The 12,111-nt window shown below is 45.4% G+C and overlaps 1 protein-coding gene and 1 long non-coding RNA gene across 6 annotated transcripts in view; one reads left to right on the top strand and one right to left on the bottom strand.

Annotated features, from left to right (window-relative positions):
• The window catches only part of LOC118153124 (uncharacterized), a 40,828-nt gene extending 37,454 nt beyond the window's left edge, over positions 1 to 3,374 (bottom strand). Inside the window, exon 1 of the long non-coding RNA XR_013529796.1 lies at positions 2,300 to 3,374. This is a non-coding gene — a long non-coding RNA (uncharacterized LOC118153124). The remainder of the gene's footprint in view (positions 1 to 2,299) is intronic.
• SERPINE3 (serpin family E member 3) overlaps positions 1 to 12,111 on the top strand; it is a 43,056-nt gene that overhangs the window by 9,544 nt on the left and 21,401 nt on the right. For 2 of the 5 annotated variants that reach the window (XM_035297658.3, XM_078356146.1), the window contains exons 2-4: positions 4,710 to 6,330; positions 6,480 to 6,750; positions 10,186 to 10,419. In XM_035297658.3, the coding sequence (XP_035153549.1) occupies positions 6,280 to 6,330; positions 6,480 to 6,750; positions 10,186 to 10,419 (556 nt within the window). In that variant the 5' untranslated portion in view covers positions 4,710 to 6,279. The remainder of the gene's footprint in view (positions 1 to 4,709; positions 6,331 to 6,479; positions 6,751 to 10,185; positions 10,420 to 12,111) is intronic. The other 3 variants (XM_035297654.3, XM_035297650.3, XM_035297644.3) reach the window with 3 other exon arrangements.

Here is a 12,111-nt window from a genome sequence, read left to right as displayed (position 1 = left end):
GCCTGACCAACATGGTGAAACCCCGTCTCTACCAAAAATACAAAAAAATAAGCTGGGTGTGGTGGTGTACGCCTGTAATCCCAGCTACTTGGAAGGCTGAGGCAGGAGAATTGCTTAAACCCAGGAGGCAAAGATTGCAGTGAGCCGAGATTGCATCACTGCACTCCAGCTTGGATGACAGAGCGAGAATCCATCTCAAAAAAACAAAACAAAACAAGACATATTTTAAAGCCATAGTTATGAAAACAATTCGGTAAAGAGGAACTGATGATGGAACAGAGTAGAGAGCTCAGAGCATACCCATGTGTATACAGGGATCTGACATACGACAGAAGGGACACTGCGCATCAGTAGGAAAGAGCAATGTAAATATAAATACATGAAAATTAAGGATTTCTCTTCAACAAAAGACATCATGAAGAGACTAAATAATGACCAAAAAGGGAGAAAATATTTGTAACATCTAAAATTAGCAAGGGATGTATATTCTATATAGACTACAAATCAACAAGAAAAAGACACCCACAACATAGAAAAATGGATAAAGGGTATAAACAGGTAATTTCTGAAAAGGAAACACAGAAAAGTAACAAGAATATTATGAGACGCTCAAAATCATTGGTAATCCAAATTGACAGAATGAGATACTACTACTTTGCATCTATTAAAGTTGAAAAATAAAAGTGATGGGAAATACTTGGCAGAGATGCGGGGTGTTGGCGGGGTGGAGAAGGATGTAGATGTTCCAGGCCACAGTGTGGAGCTACGTAGTAAAATTAAATATATGCATAGTCTATAACCTCGAAATTCTCTTCCTGAGTAAACGTCCTAGGGAAACTCCCACAGAGTCCACAAGAGCTGTTCAAGGGCTGTTTGCACTGACGAGGAGTTAAAGGCAACCTGGATGTTCATCACTGGAAGAGCAGATAAAGAAAATGTGGCAGTTGGCCGGGTACGGTGGCTCACGCCTATAATCCCAGCACTTTGGGAGGTGGATCACAAGGCAGGTGGATCATGAGGTCAAGAGATCGAGACCATCCTGGTCAACAAGGCGAAACCCCGTCTCTACTAAAAATACAAAAATTAGCTGGACATGGTGGTGTGTGCCTGTAATCCCAGCTACTCGGGAGGCAGAGGCAGAAGAATTGCTTGAACTCAGAAGGCGGAGATTGCAGTGAGCCGAGATCATGCCATTGCACTCCAGTCTGGGTAACAACAGCGAAAACTCCGTCTCAAAAAAAAAAAAAGAAAGAAAATGTGGCACTCGCACACTGTAGAGTATCACTCAGAAGCTGAAAGCAAGGATCAGATGCATGCATAGCACCACACAGCTACATCTCAAAAGCGTTGTGTTTACTGAAAAACATTAGGGAACATAATAAAATACATAACATAAAAGCAGGTATGTAAATTTAAAATGCATGCACATATAACAGCAATCTCTTTCAAAGCATATTCCTAAGAGGAAACAAAATGACAAGCAAGAGAGGGGTGCTTGCATGGAACAGTGGGACTATGTGGCATGAACTGAGGAGGAGGATTAACTCGACCATCTGCCCCTGAGACGGCAATAACTCTTGTTAACATAATAACAAAGTAAGTTACTAAGCAACTAACTTTCTACAAGTTAGATTAAAAACTAGCTCTGAATTCAAGTCTAGAGACCTTTGTTAAAGTTTCCAACCTATTTCTTGCAAGACACTTAAAAACATACTTCTGGCCGGATGCAGTGGCTCATGCCTGTAATCCCAGCACTTTGGGAGGCTGAGGTGGGTGGATCACTTGAGGTCAGGAGTTGCAGACCAGCCTGGCCAACATGGTGAAACCCTGTCTCTATTAAAAATATAAAATTAGCCAGGCATGGTGGTGGGCCCCTGTAATCCCAGCTACTCAAGAGGTTGAAGCAGGAGAATCACTTGAACCTGGGAGGCAAAGGTTGCAGTGAGCTGAGATCGCACCACTGTACTCCAGTCTGGGCAATGAAACCCCATTTCAATAAAATAAAATAAATTTTAAAAAACATATTTCCAGATAAAACAGCATAGATTCACAACCCAGCTGTGATGTGACGATTCCCAAGCCCTTTCTTATGCAAGCCTAAAAGCAACCTTGATGGTCTTTTCTTAAGTAAGATGAGATGAGGGATGGGGACATAGTCCAAAGAAGCTGATGCTTTCAGCCTTTCCTGCTTATCGGGCACCATGCTAAGGCTGTCTCTTGTCATCTTCACAGTAAGAGGTAGGTATTACACATCTTTGCAGCCGAGGCAACTAAAGCTGAGAGCAATTCAGTGACTTACCCAAGGTCTGCAGTTAGTGAAAAGCAGTTGTTTGAAGCCAGCCCTCTGTGCTCTCTCTGGCATACCATGCTGAAAGGTATCGAAAAGAGGTCCAGGTTATTACGAGTCTATGCACAGCAGAGCAATGAAGAACTTGAGGACTGTGTTGACAGCAGGAAGTCCAGAGGCAGCGCTCTCTGCCTTTCCTTCCTGGAAGGACAGGTGGAGGCCCACCTGCACCATTTCCCGTGAAGGACTTGCCGATTTCATCTGGTTCTGCGGCACTGTGTGGCAGGCTACCTCGCGTTGCTTTCAGGCTTGCTCTAGCTGTTCCCTGAGACTTCTTTTAGTAGTGCCCATGGTATCTCTTCATGGCAAACTCCTCAAGTTCAGGGGTACAAATGGGACTCTCTGTACAACCCCAGACAGGCAGCCCATATAACAAAAAGGAGATGCCTACCTATTAATTATGTCCTAACTGAATTGCTTCCATCCATCACATTAGTTGGTAGACCTTTGGATTTGAAAGTGATTTGTTTATATCTATAAGAAAACAGCTAGTAAAAAATGTTAAACCATAATTTTACAGAGTGCTGGGTCTCATGTCAGTCTACCTACAGGTGATTCACCACAACATCCCTGGTAAATGTGGGCAAAGTGAACACATATTATGAGCGAAAGAGTCTGGGCTGGTCACCGAATGGCTTAGAATCCTACAGTCAAGAGGGATTTTAAGAGATCCCATCCCTTGGCTCCTGAGAGCACCAACAATGTGATGAGCCTTAGCGTCGACGTGGCCCTAGGTTCAAACTCCAGCTTGGTCTGGTGGGAACTTAGGCAAGAACTTAAGCTCTTTAGACTTAGTTTCTTCGTCTGCAAAATGAGAATGACAATACATTCCTCATAGGATTTCTGTGAGGATTCATTGCAATTGTGAATGGACAGGGTCCAATAGCGTAGCTGGAACACACTAAGTGCTCAATAATGTTCACTGTATATGTTGTTATAATTACAAATAAATGTCTCCGAGAACGAAGTCTCACTTAGCAGTATAACGAACATCTATCCCAATAAGATAGACATAAACATGATAATCTCTGCTTAAATGGTCAGAGGACACAGTGACATACGCAAGTTCAAGGCTGAGTACACAGAAGAAAAATCACTTGCAATTCATGTTTAATTCATCCACACTTTGAAATGTTTAGCCTATATAGAAAATATCCCCTGGATGTTAAATTTCCCTAGCATTTTCCCCAAAAGATGCTTCTTAAAAGCAAGTTAGAATGGTATATTCATAGAGTTAGGAAGAAATGTTTGTAGAAGTTACACAAACAGCCTTTTTTTCAATTTGGGAAATATTTTTATAAGCTTATCTCCACTGCTACTACTGGCAAATAGTGAATCAGCTATTTCCCCCTGAATTCCTGCTACAGGGAGCTCACAATGTGACAAGGCAGCCCTCACAAGTTACTGTGGCTCCATCAGCATCAGCATCTAAAATATGCAGGCAGTGAACAAGACTCTGAGTCCCATAGGAGCTGAGCCCAGGTTACTAGTTCACTGCCATATGCCCAGAACCTAGTAGCACAGTGACTTGTGACCAAGCAGACGATCAAGAAATATTTGTTGGATGGATGGAAGGATGGACGAGCGGATGGACGGATGAATGGACAGATGGATAGATGGATGAATGTATGGATGGACAGATGAATAAATGATATGACCTCTCTGGGTGCTATAAAATAAGTTAGACATGTTTATTTCCCTTTCATACTATGGCTCAGAGTCCACGGCATTGAATCTAACGTAAAGATCTGGGGATATTTTATGTGAAGTAATTGTAGAACTGTAACTATCCTAAGCCCTGTAAACTGTCCCAGGCTTGGGTGTCAGCAATAAAACTCTTTAAAGTGAATTACCCACTGATCACAGGGGTATGGGTAGTTGTCAGGTGAAAAACAGTCCATTGGTTTTTAAATATTAACACTACCAGGTGCCTGAGAGATAATTATTAAGAATCGCATTCAGTTCTTCTTTAATCCGTAACCACATATAAGCTACCATCTATTTTGAACTTAATACAAGGCCTAAGTCCTTAATAGAAATGTATGTAATTCTGAATTGATCACAAGGACAGACTTTTGACAGAAACTGCTCATACTTTCCAAAAATGTGTGTTTACTCATTGACAACATCGTCTCTTTCTCAAATTAGTCATTGGACTTACTGAGAAGAACCTGATTACTAATAGCTCAAGTTACATATATAAATTAGTGCATTCACTTTTATTAATAATAAATGATGCAAGTCAGTTTGCTCTGAACTGATTGTGCCATATCTTGCGCTGTTTTCTCTTTTGCAGAATTTCTTTTCATTTGCTGAAAGTTTTAAGTCGTGCCCAATGACTGATTTATTGTTTTCTTCACAGGAGGAGGAGGGAAGCATTAGGTACCTGGTACCCAGCAAAAGCCCAATAAGCAAAGTTATCAGTGGAATTCCTCAATGTGACAAAGGGCTGTATGCGGGGTTCCTTGCTGGTACAACCAGGTCACAAGCCTAAGAAGGCTTGACGGGTGTGGCTGGCTCCCCCCCATAGCCCTGCTCTGTTCCCGATCTGGGCTTTGCTGCCCTGGTGTGGGCTGCTTCTCCTGGCTCTCTGCAGGACCTCCAGGCTCCAGGAATTTGGACCGAGTGGTAGAGACATCGCCGGCAGAGACGGCGATCGCCAGCTTCCTCTCTGTGCTGTCTTGTGATTCAAAGCAGATTCTGCTCCACTTTTTTAAAAGGGGAGCACATGAATGCTGAAGACCCACAAGAACAGAATCAAGCAAGGAAACGTGCAACAGTGATACAAAAGTCCGTGAGTAAGTGGCTCATTCAAGGTGAGCCATGACAGGGATTTGTTCATGGGGAGCCCAGGGGCATCAAGGTCTGATTGCTGAGTGTTCTTGTGGGAAGTGGGAGGTTATAGGAGCTGCAAGAACCCTAGGACTTAAGGCTTTCTCAAATGACCCTGGGCTGGGCCGCACAGAGAGAGAGAGAGACAGACAGACAGACAGACAGACAGACAGACAGAGAGAGAGAGAGAGAGAGCACTATGTACCAAGGTCATCCAAGCACTGCATTGGTACTTGGCTGCAGGGAGGAAGGGTTGTAAAAAAAGAGGATGCTATTCTATCTTGGACCTTTACCTAAAATAGGCACCATCAAGCTTAGTGGCCTTGCTTGCAAACTTCTACAGGAAGTGATTTTGGACCTCTTCTTACATCAGTCTGGTATGATACCACAGTTAGACAACTCAGCAAAAATTGCTGCTGGCTGTATGTGTGGCATGGTCATTGAAGACATTTTTTTTTTGCTTTGCCTTTCTCTTCTCACATTATTTTCTACCTAATGATCTCACTTCTTTGGAAGAGTACCTTTCTGTGGTACGAGCTATCTTTGTGAAAATATTCACTTTTAGAGACTAATTTGCTGGAGACTCACGCAGAATCTCCAGCTCACTCCCCCACTCATGCAGAATAACAAGAATTCTGATATTCAAGGTACAATTAGTTCATGTATCAATATTTTAATGTACATAGGTAGTCGCATATTTTATATACTGTTCATAGAAGGCCAGGATTTGAGTCACAGCCCTGTTTCTTTTCTCATATAAATGAGTCACTGAGCCTCAAAGTTTCAATCATCCTCTTTATAGATGAAATATAATACCAGATACTACTATGATTGTTGGAATGATTAATTAATTGCAAATGTATGAAGTCCTCTTTAACATAGTAATTATTTATTACTATTCCTGATAGACACATCACAGCCATAAGCTGGCTAACTACCAAGAAAAATGAGTAGGATTACCTCGTACATTTCTTTTCCCATCATAACACTTTTCTTCTGATTTGACCAGGGCTTTGCCAAAGTCACACATCCAGTAAGTGGCAGAAGTAGATCTTCAGACCCACAGTTTGGCTTCCAAAGGACCACAGTGACTATTTCTCATGCTCAGACAAGAAGTTGCAGCCCTACAGCCCAGGCGCGTGGGCCTCAGGGTCAGTAACCAAGACACCTCAATTCATGTCTCCCTCAGCCATTCCCAGCCCCTCAAAACAGAGCTGGGGATACCAGTCCTCTGTGGGATATGGCCCTCTCTTGTTACCAGCTTCCTGCCTACCCTGCATCTCTTCCCTTTGAATTGCAGGAACCCTCGGCCTCCATGCTGCCTTTCCTGGTCACCCTCTTCTTCCTTCACTCTTGCTTCCTCCAAACAAATGGCCACCTCCGTGAAGGAATGATGTTGCTGAAGACTGAGTTTGCACTCCGCCTCTACCAGAGCGTGGCTGCATGTAGAAATGACACGAACTTTGTCATCTCTCCCACCGGTGTGTCCCTCCCCCTGGAGATCCTGCAGTTTGGAGCTGAAGGGAGCACCAGCCAGCAGCTGGCAGATGCCCTGGGGTACACCATCCATGGTAAGAGGCCTGCGCACGTGCATACTCACACTCCTGCTCACACCACACTGTCTCTCCAGCTCACCCTCCTGCTCACACTCACACTCTCTCCAGCTCACCCTCCTGCTCACATTCACACTGTCTCTCCAGCTCACCCTCCTGCTCACACTCACACTCACTCTCCAGCTCACCCTGCTGCTCACCCCCACACTCTCTCCAGTTCACCCTCCTGCTCACACTCACACTCACTCTCTCCAGCTCACCCTCCTGTGCACTCACACTCACTCTCTCCAGCTCACCCTCCTGTGCACTCACACTGTCTCTCCAGCTCACCCTCCTGCTCACACTTACACTCACTCCCTCCAGCTCACCTTCCTACTCACACTCACTCTCTCCAGCTCACCCTCCTGTTCACACTCTCACTCTCTCCAGTTCACCCTCCTGCTCACACTCACTCTCTCTCCAACTCACCCTCCTGCTCACACTCTCTCTCCAGCTCACCCTCCTATTCACAGTCACTCTCTCCAGCTCACCCTCCTGCTCACACTCACTCCCTCCAGCTCACCCTCCTGCTCACACTCACTCTCCAGCTCACCCTCCTGCTCACACTCACTCTCCAGCTCACCCTCCTGCTCACTCACACTCATTTTCTCTCTCCAGCTCACCCTCCTGCTCACACTCACACTCACTCCCTCCAGCTCACCCTCCTGCTCACACTCACACTCACTCCCTCCAGCTCACCCTCCTGCTTAGGCTACCTGGGAGGTAGGGAGCTCAGTTCCCTGTGGTGTGCACATGGGGAAGAGTGTCCACTGGACAGGTTTGTGACAGAAGGCATTCAGACTTTGGGATGTGATGTCCCTTGCATTTTAAGGTTCCCTTCTAACCTGACAGGTTTTGTGGCAATGTTTCAGTTTCATTTGACACACCTTTACATAGTGCATTCCTAGGTGCCAGGCAGTGCTGGAGGCACTTACAAACATTAATTGTCACAATCACCCTGTTGAGGCTAATAACTTTACTATCATCCCAATTTTAGAGATGAGCAAATAGGCATAGAGAATTGAAGCAACTTGCTCAAGGTCACAGAGCCAATAAGTGGCAGTTGGGACTCAAGCCCAGGCTGTCTGGCTTCAGAGCCCATGCTTTTGACCAACCTGCTTTTATAAATCTGTGACTTCTAGCCAGTGCCAGATCTGCCAGCTGATTTCTATGGATTATGTATTTTAGAACAGCTCTGCGGGCAGCAGCATGAGTCTTTCGAATGCCAGGTCAGCTTCCCCCCGCCTACGCTCAGCACCTCAGCTCAGTGCCTCAGCTCAGTGCCTGGCCTCAGAACCAATATCCCAGCTCCATCTAAAACAGACACTCATACACACAACTTTTTTCTTCTTATACTAGGATCTAGGAATTCAGCAAAGACAGAAAGAAAAAAGCTGTGAGCTCCTTGGCTCCATGTTCATTCCAAGTGGAAGGAAGCTGTCCTAGGCAGGGTCATCCCAGGACACTCCTCACCCTGTGGGTGGGCAGGGCAGTAAAGCCCCACCACCTACACCTGGGTGACACTGAGCACCTTTATTAATCTGTCTGGGCCTCTGCTCGCTCACCTGTAAAATGGGGACAACAGCCCTCAATTCACAGGCCTGTCGAAAGCATTCAGTGTGATCAGGAGTGCGGCATGTTCAGCACAATGTCTACGAACAGTCAACCTCCGCCATTTTTTACTCTATCATTGCATGTTCTGGTGGGTCTAAAAATGTTCTTCCTGTGTGCAAATGTGCATGGACAAAATAGGCTATGGCAGACACAAGATTTCACACAAAAATTCACTTAAAGCCAGTTTACTCTGCTATTTTAATGTTTCTGGCTAAAAGAAGGCTGGTCCCTGGCCCAGAGAGGGTCAGAAGATGGAGAGGAGAGCTCTATGACCATTCTTCTGGTCACCCCACATTGTGGACCAGGGAAGTGTTTCACTTCTCCTCTGCAGACAGCCAGCATTCCTAGGAATGTGAACTGATAAATACATATGACCTTCCTCAATAGAGTGAAATCTAATTATAAGTATGTTTTTTATCCATTTTTTTCTTACTACAGTCAAAAGCAAGCACTTAAGTTAGGCTGATTCATGAGATCAAGATTCTGAGTCAGTCTTTTGCAATTATGGATTCTTGGAAACAGCTTTGATAGTGAACATTTTGTGGACAAGTGACATCTGCCTGCTATTGTCCTCTGCAGCATTGTGGCTGGGGGCCCTGGCCAGGGTGGACTCTGGGTTCCTGTGCCTCTAGAGAACATTCTCCAGGAAACTCGGGGGTCTGCTGCCTCCTGGCTTGGCTTCTGTAACATGAAGGGTGTCAGAGTGGACAGACCCCAAGTGAGTGAGAGTTTCATCCCAGTGACAACCAGCTAGAGCCAGGTAGTGCAGGAAAAGATACCCAACATTTTGTCTTACAGGGAGGGTTTGTGGATAACTGCAGGGCTGTGCCTAAAGGGGAGTAGAATAGCCTGAACAAGGGGATTTAACTTCTGGAAACACCCAGCTTGCAAGTGTTGGGAATGGGAAGCTTGGGGTACGCAACTGTGTCTGGACTCACCAGCGGACGAGAGCCCTCATTCCAGCTATGGGATGCCTCGGGGAGGACAGAGCTGCAGCTTGTGAACAATAATATGAACACAAAATCCACTATTGATTATGGAGAGAAGGAAGCTATCTCCTGTATAAACAGTAAATAAATAGAAGTCCAGCTGCCATCCATGAAGGTAGAAGCTATCGACTCTCTCACATGCTTATTATTTCCTTGACATTCTTGCAGCCTCTCACTGATATTAATAACACAAGCTGTCTGCTGGGTCTTAGGGAGAGCGGGGATGGGAGGAGTTCTTACCTTTCCTCTGTATTTCTCAGATTGAAAGCATAGTTCTACACAAGGCTGAATCCAAATGTTACTCAGGCTCATGACAAGCAGTTGTGGGAATGTATTTAAAGCTCCGCACAAGACATACTGACAGCACAACATCCTGGCCACCGCCCATCATTGTCACTGTGACATTGCACATTAATCTCTCCATGTTGTGTTTGAAATCCCGCCACATTGCACATTGGATGGACCTGCTGTTTTCCCAGCCCTAGCTAGAATCTCTACCCCAACACACATCAACCTTCCTCAATCAGGAAATTAAGGACGAATAACCTCTGTTCATCTACAGGATGTTGGTAGTGTTGCCTGATTTCTTTCAGATCTAGCATGGTTTCTTCCCAACTTTTACCTGGTGGATCCAGGCAGATTCCTGAGCACATTTGCTATGACTTTTTCAAACTGGCTATGTATAGTAGATGAACCTTATGAGCAAGAGTGGAGTTGCTGGGGTTCCATCTCAATGCAGTGTTCACTGGAGGTTGTGCTAACTCCTTACTCACACTCACCATTGTCAACTTATCCAATTTGGTTTTCACAGACCAAAGGGTGAAAGATTTCTTGCATGCTGTTTATGCCACACTATCCACCTTCAGGCAAGGTGGTGAGATGGAGCTGGCCTGCAGCCTTTTTGTGCAAATGGGAACGCCACTGTCCCCCTGTTTTGTGGAGCAGGTCTCCTGGTGGGCCAACAGCAGCCTGGAGCCAGTCGACCTCAGTGAGCCCAACAGCACCACCATCCAGGCAAGCGAAGGGACCTCCGGACAGACTGCAGGTAAAAAAAACTGTCCAGCTCAACAAGGCTAAGCCAGAGGGCTGAAGAGACAGAGTCTCACCCATCACTTGTCGGAGACATGGTGCTCAGGCCACATTCAATTACAGCAGAAATTTGTCCTCTTGGGAGACCCTATCCTTGAATGACAGGGGGACACTGAGTCCCTTTCTGCCTCTCTTCCTGCTCTGACCCTCCCTCACAAAAATATACACATGGGCACACACACACACAAGCCATGAGAGCACACAAGAACACAGAAGTGTGCTCTTCAGAACCTCCTACCTCCCAGGACCCTGCAGGCTTTGTCCCATGCAACTGTCCTCCCACCGAGCTCTGCTGTCATCTATAATAAACCACCTGTAACAGCAACATGCAACAGGAGCCCAAAAAAGTGGTATCCTGGGAATTTAGGTTAAGGAAATAATTTAAGAAAAAGTTACACACAATAAAATGTTTAGCTCAGTGTAACTGAAGACTTACAAACAGCCACTCTGCCCCGTAATGAGAGGTAAATCAGTATAGCACAGCACCTGCATGCTATGCAGTTGTAATTATGATTAAAGAGAATTAAAATCATGAACACTTACTGTTTATTTAGTTAGCACTGCTCCAAGTTGACTATCTCAGTTCACCCTCACAATAATCCTAAGGGGTAGGCACTATTACTCTCCCCATTCTATAAATGGAGAAACTGAGGCATAGAAGGCTCAGTCTCCTGCCCAGGGTCCACATGCCAGGATTCTAACCCAGGTACTCTGGCTCCAGCATCCTTAATCATTTCAAAAGTTTCACAGCAATGTGGAGAGCATTCAAGAACCAGTGTCAGTCAAAAAGCAGAATAGGGGGCCGGGCGCGGTGGCTCACGCCTGTAATCCCAGCACTTTGGGAGGCCAAGGCGGGTGGATCACAAGGTCAAGAGATCGAGACCATCCTGGTCAACATGGTGAAACCCCGTCTCTACTAAAAAAATTACAAAAAATTAGCTGGGCACGGTGGTACGTGCCTGTAATCCCAGTTACTTAGGAGGCTGAGGCAGGAGAATTGCCTGAACCCAGGAGGCGGAGGTTGCAGTGAGCCGAGATCGCACCATTGCACTCCAGGTAAACAAGAGCGAAACTCCGTCTCAAAAAACAAACAAACAAAAGCAGAATAGGAAGTGATATATACTGAATGGAAAACAAGAGTGTGTGGACAGGGATGGCAGAATTACATGCCAAAATTAACATCTTTCGTGATAAGGTTCTCTCTTCCGCTCTCATATTTTACCATGTCTTTTCAATTTACTTAAATGTGTTTAATTCCCTGCTCAGCTCCTTGTGCTGCCAGGTCGTAAGGCCAGAGAAGCACCTCCCAATAAAACCTGATTGTCTTTAAGAAAAAGGGGCAGCTAGCGCAGTTGCTCAGAGCACAGAGCACAGAGCCAGGCCGCTTGGGTTCAAATCCAAGCTTTCTGTGGAGTTGCTGAGGTTCTATTTCAATGCAATGTGGATTGCATTGATGGCTAAATGGATGGTGGCTTCACCCCTCCTGAGTATGTGACCTTGCCCAACTTTTCTGAGCCTCAGTTCCCTCATCTGTGAAATGGGGAATAACAATAGAACTGTTAGTAGGAGTTGGTGAGGATTTGCTAAAGCACTTAGAACAGAGCCTAGCACAAGGTATGTGTTTATTAAACAAATAAACAGCTGGGAC

Source organism: Callithrix jacchus, chromosome 1 (assembly GCF_049354715.1).
Source record: "Callithrix jacchus isolate 240 chromosome 1, calJac240_pri, whole genome shotgun sequence".
NCBI lineage: Eukaryota > Metazoa > Chordata > Mammalia > Primates > Cebidae > Callithrix > Callithrix jacchus.
The sequence above is the reverse complement of the archived record's forward strand: the minus strand, read 5'-3'. Positions and strand labels throughout refer to the sequence as shown.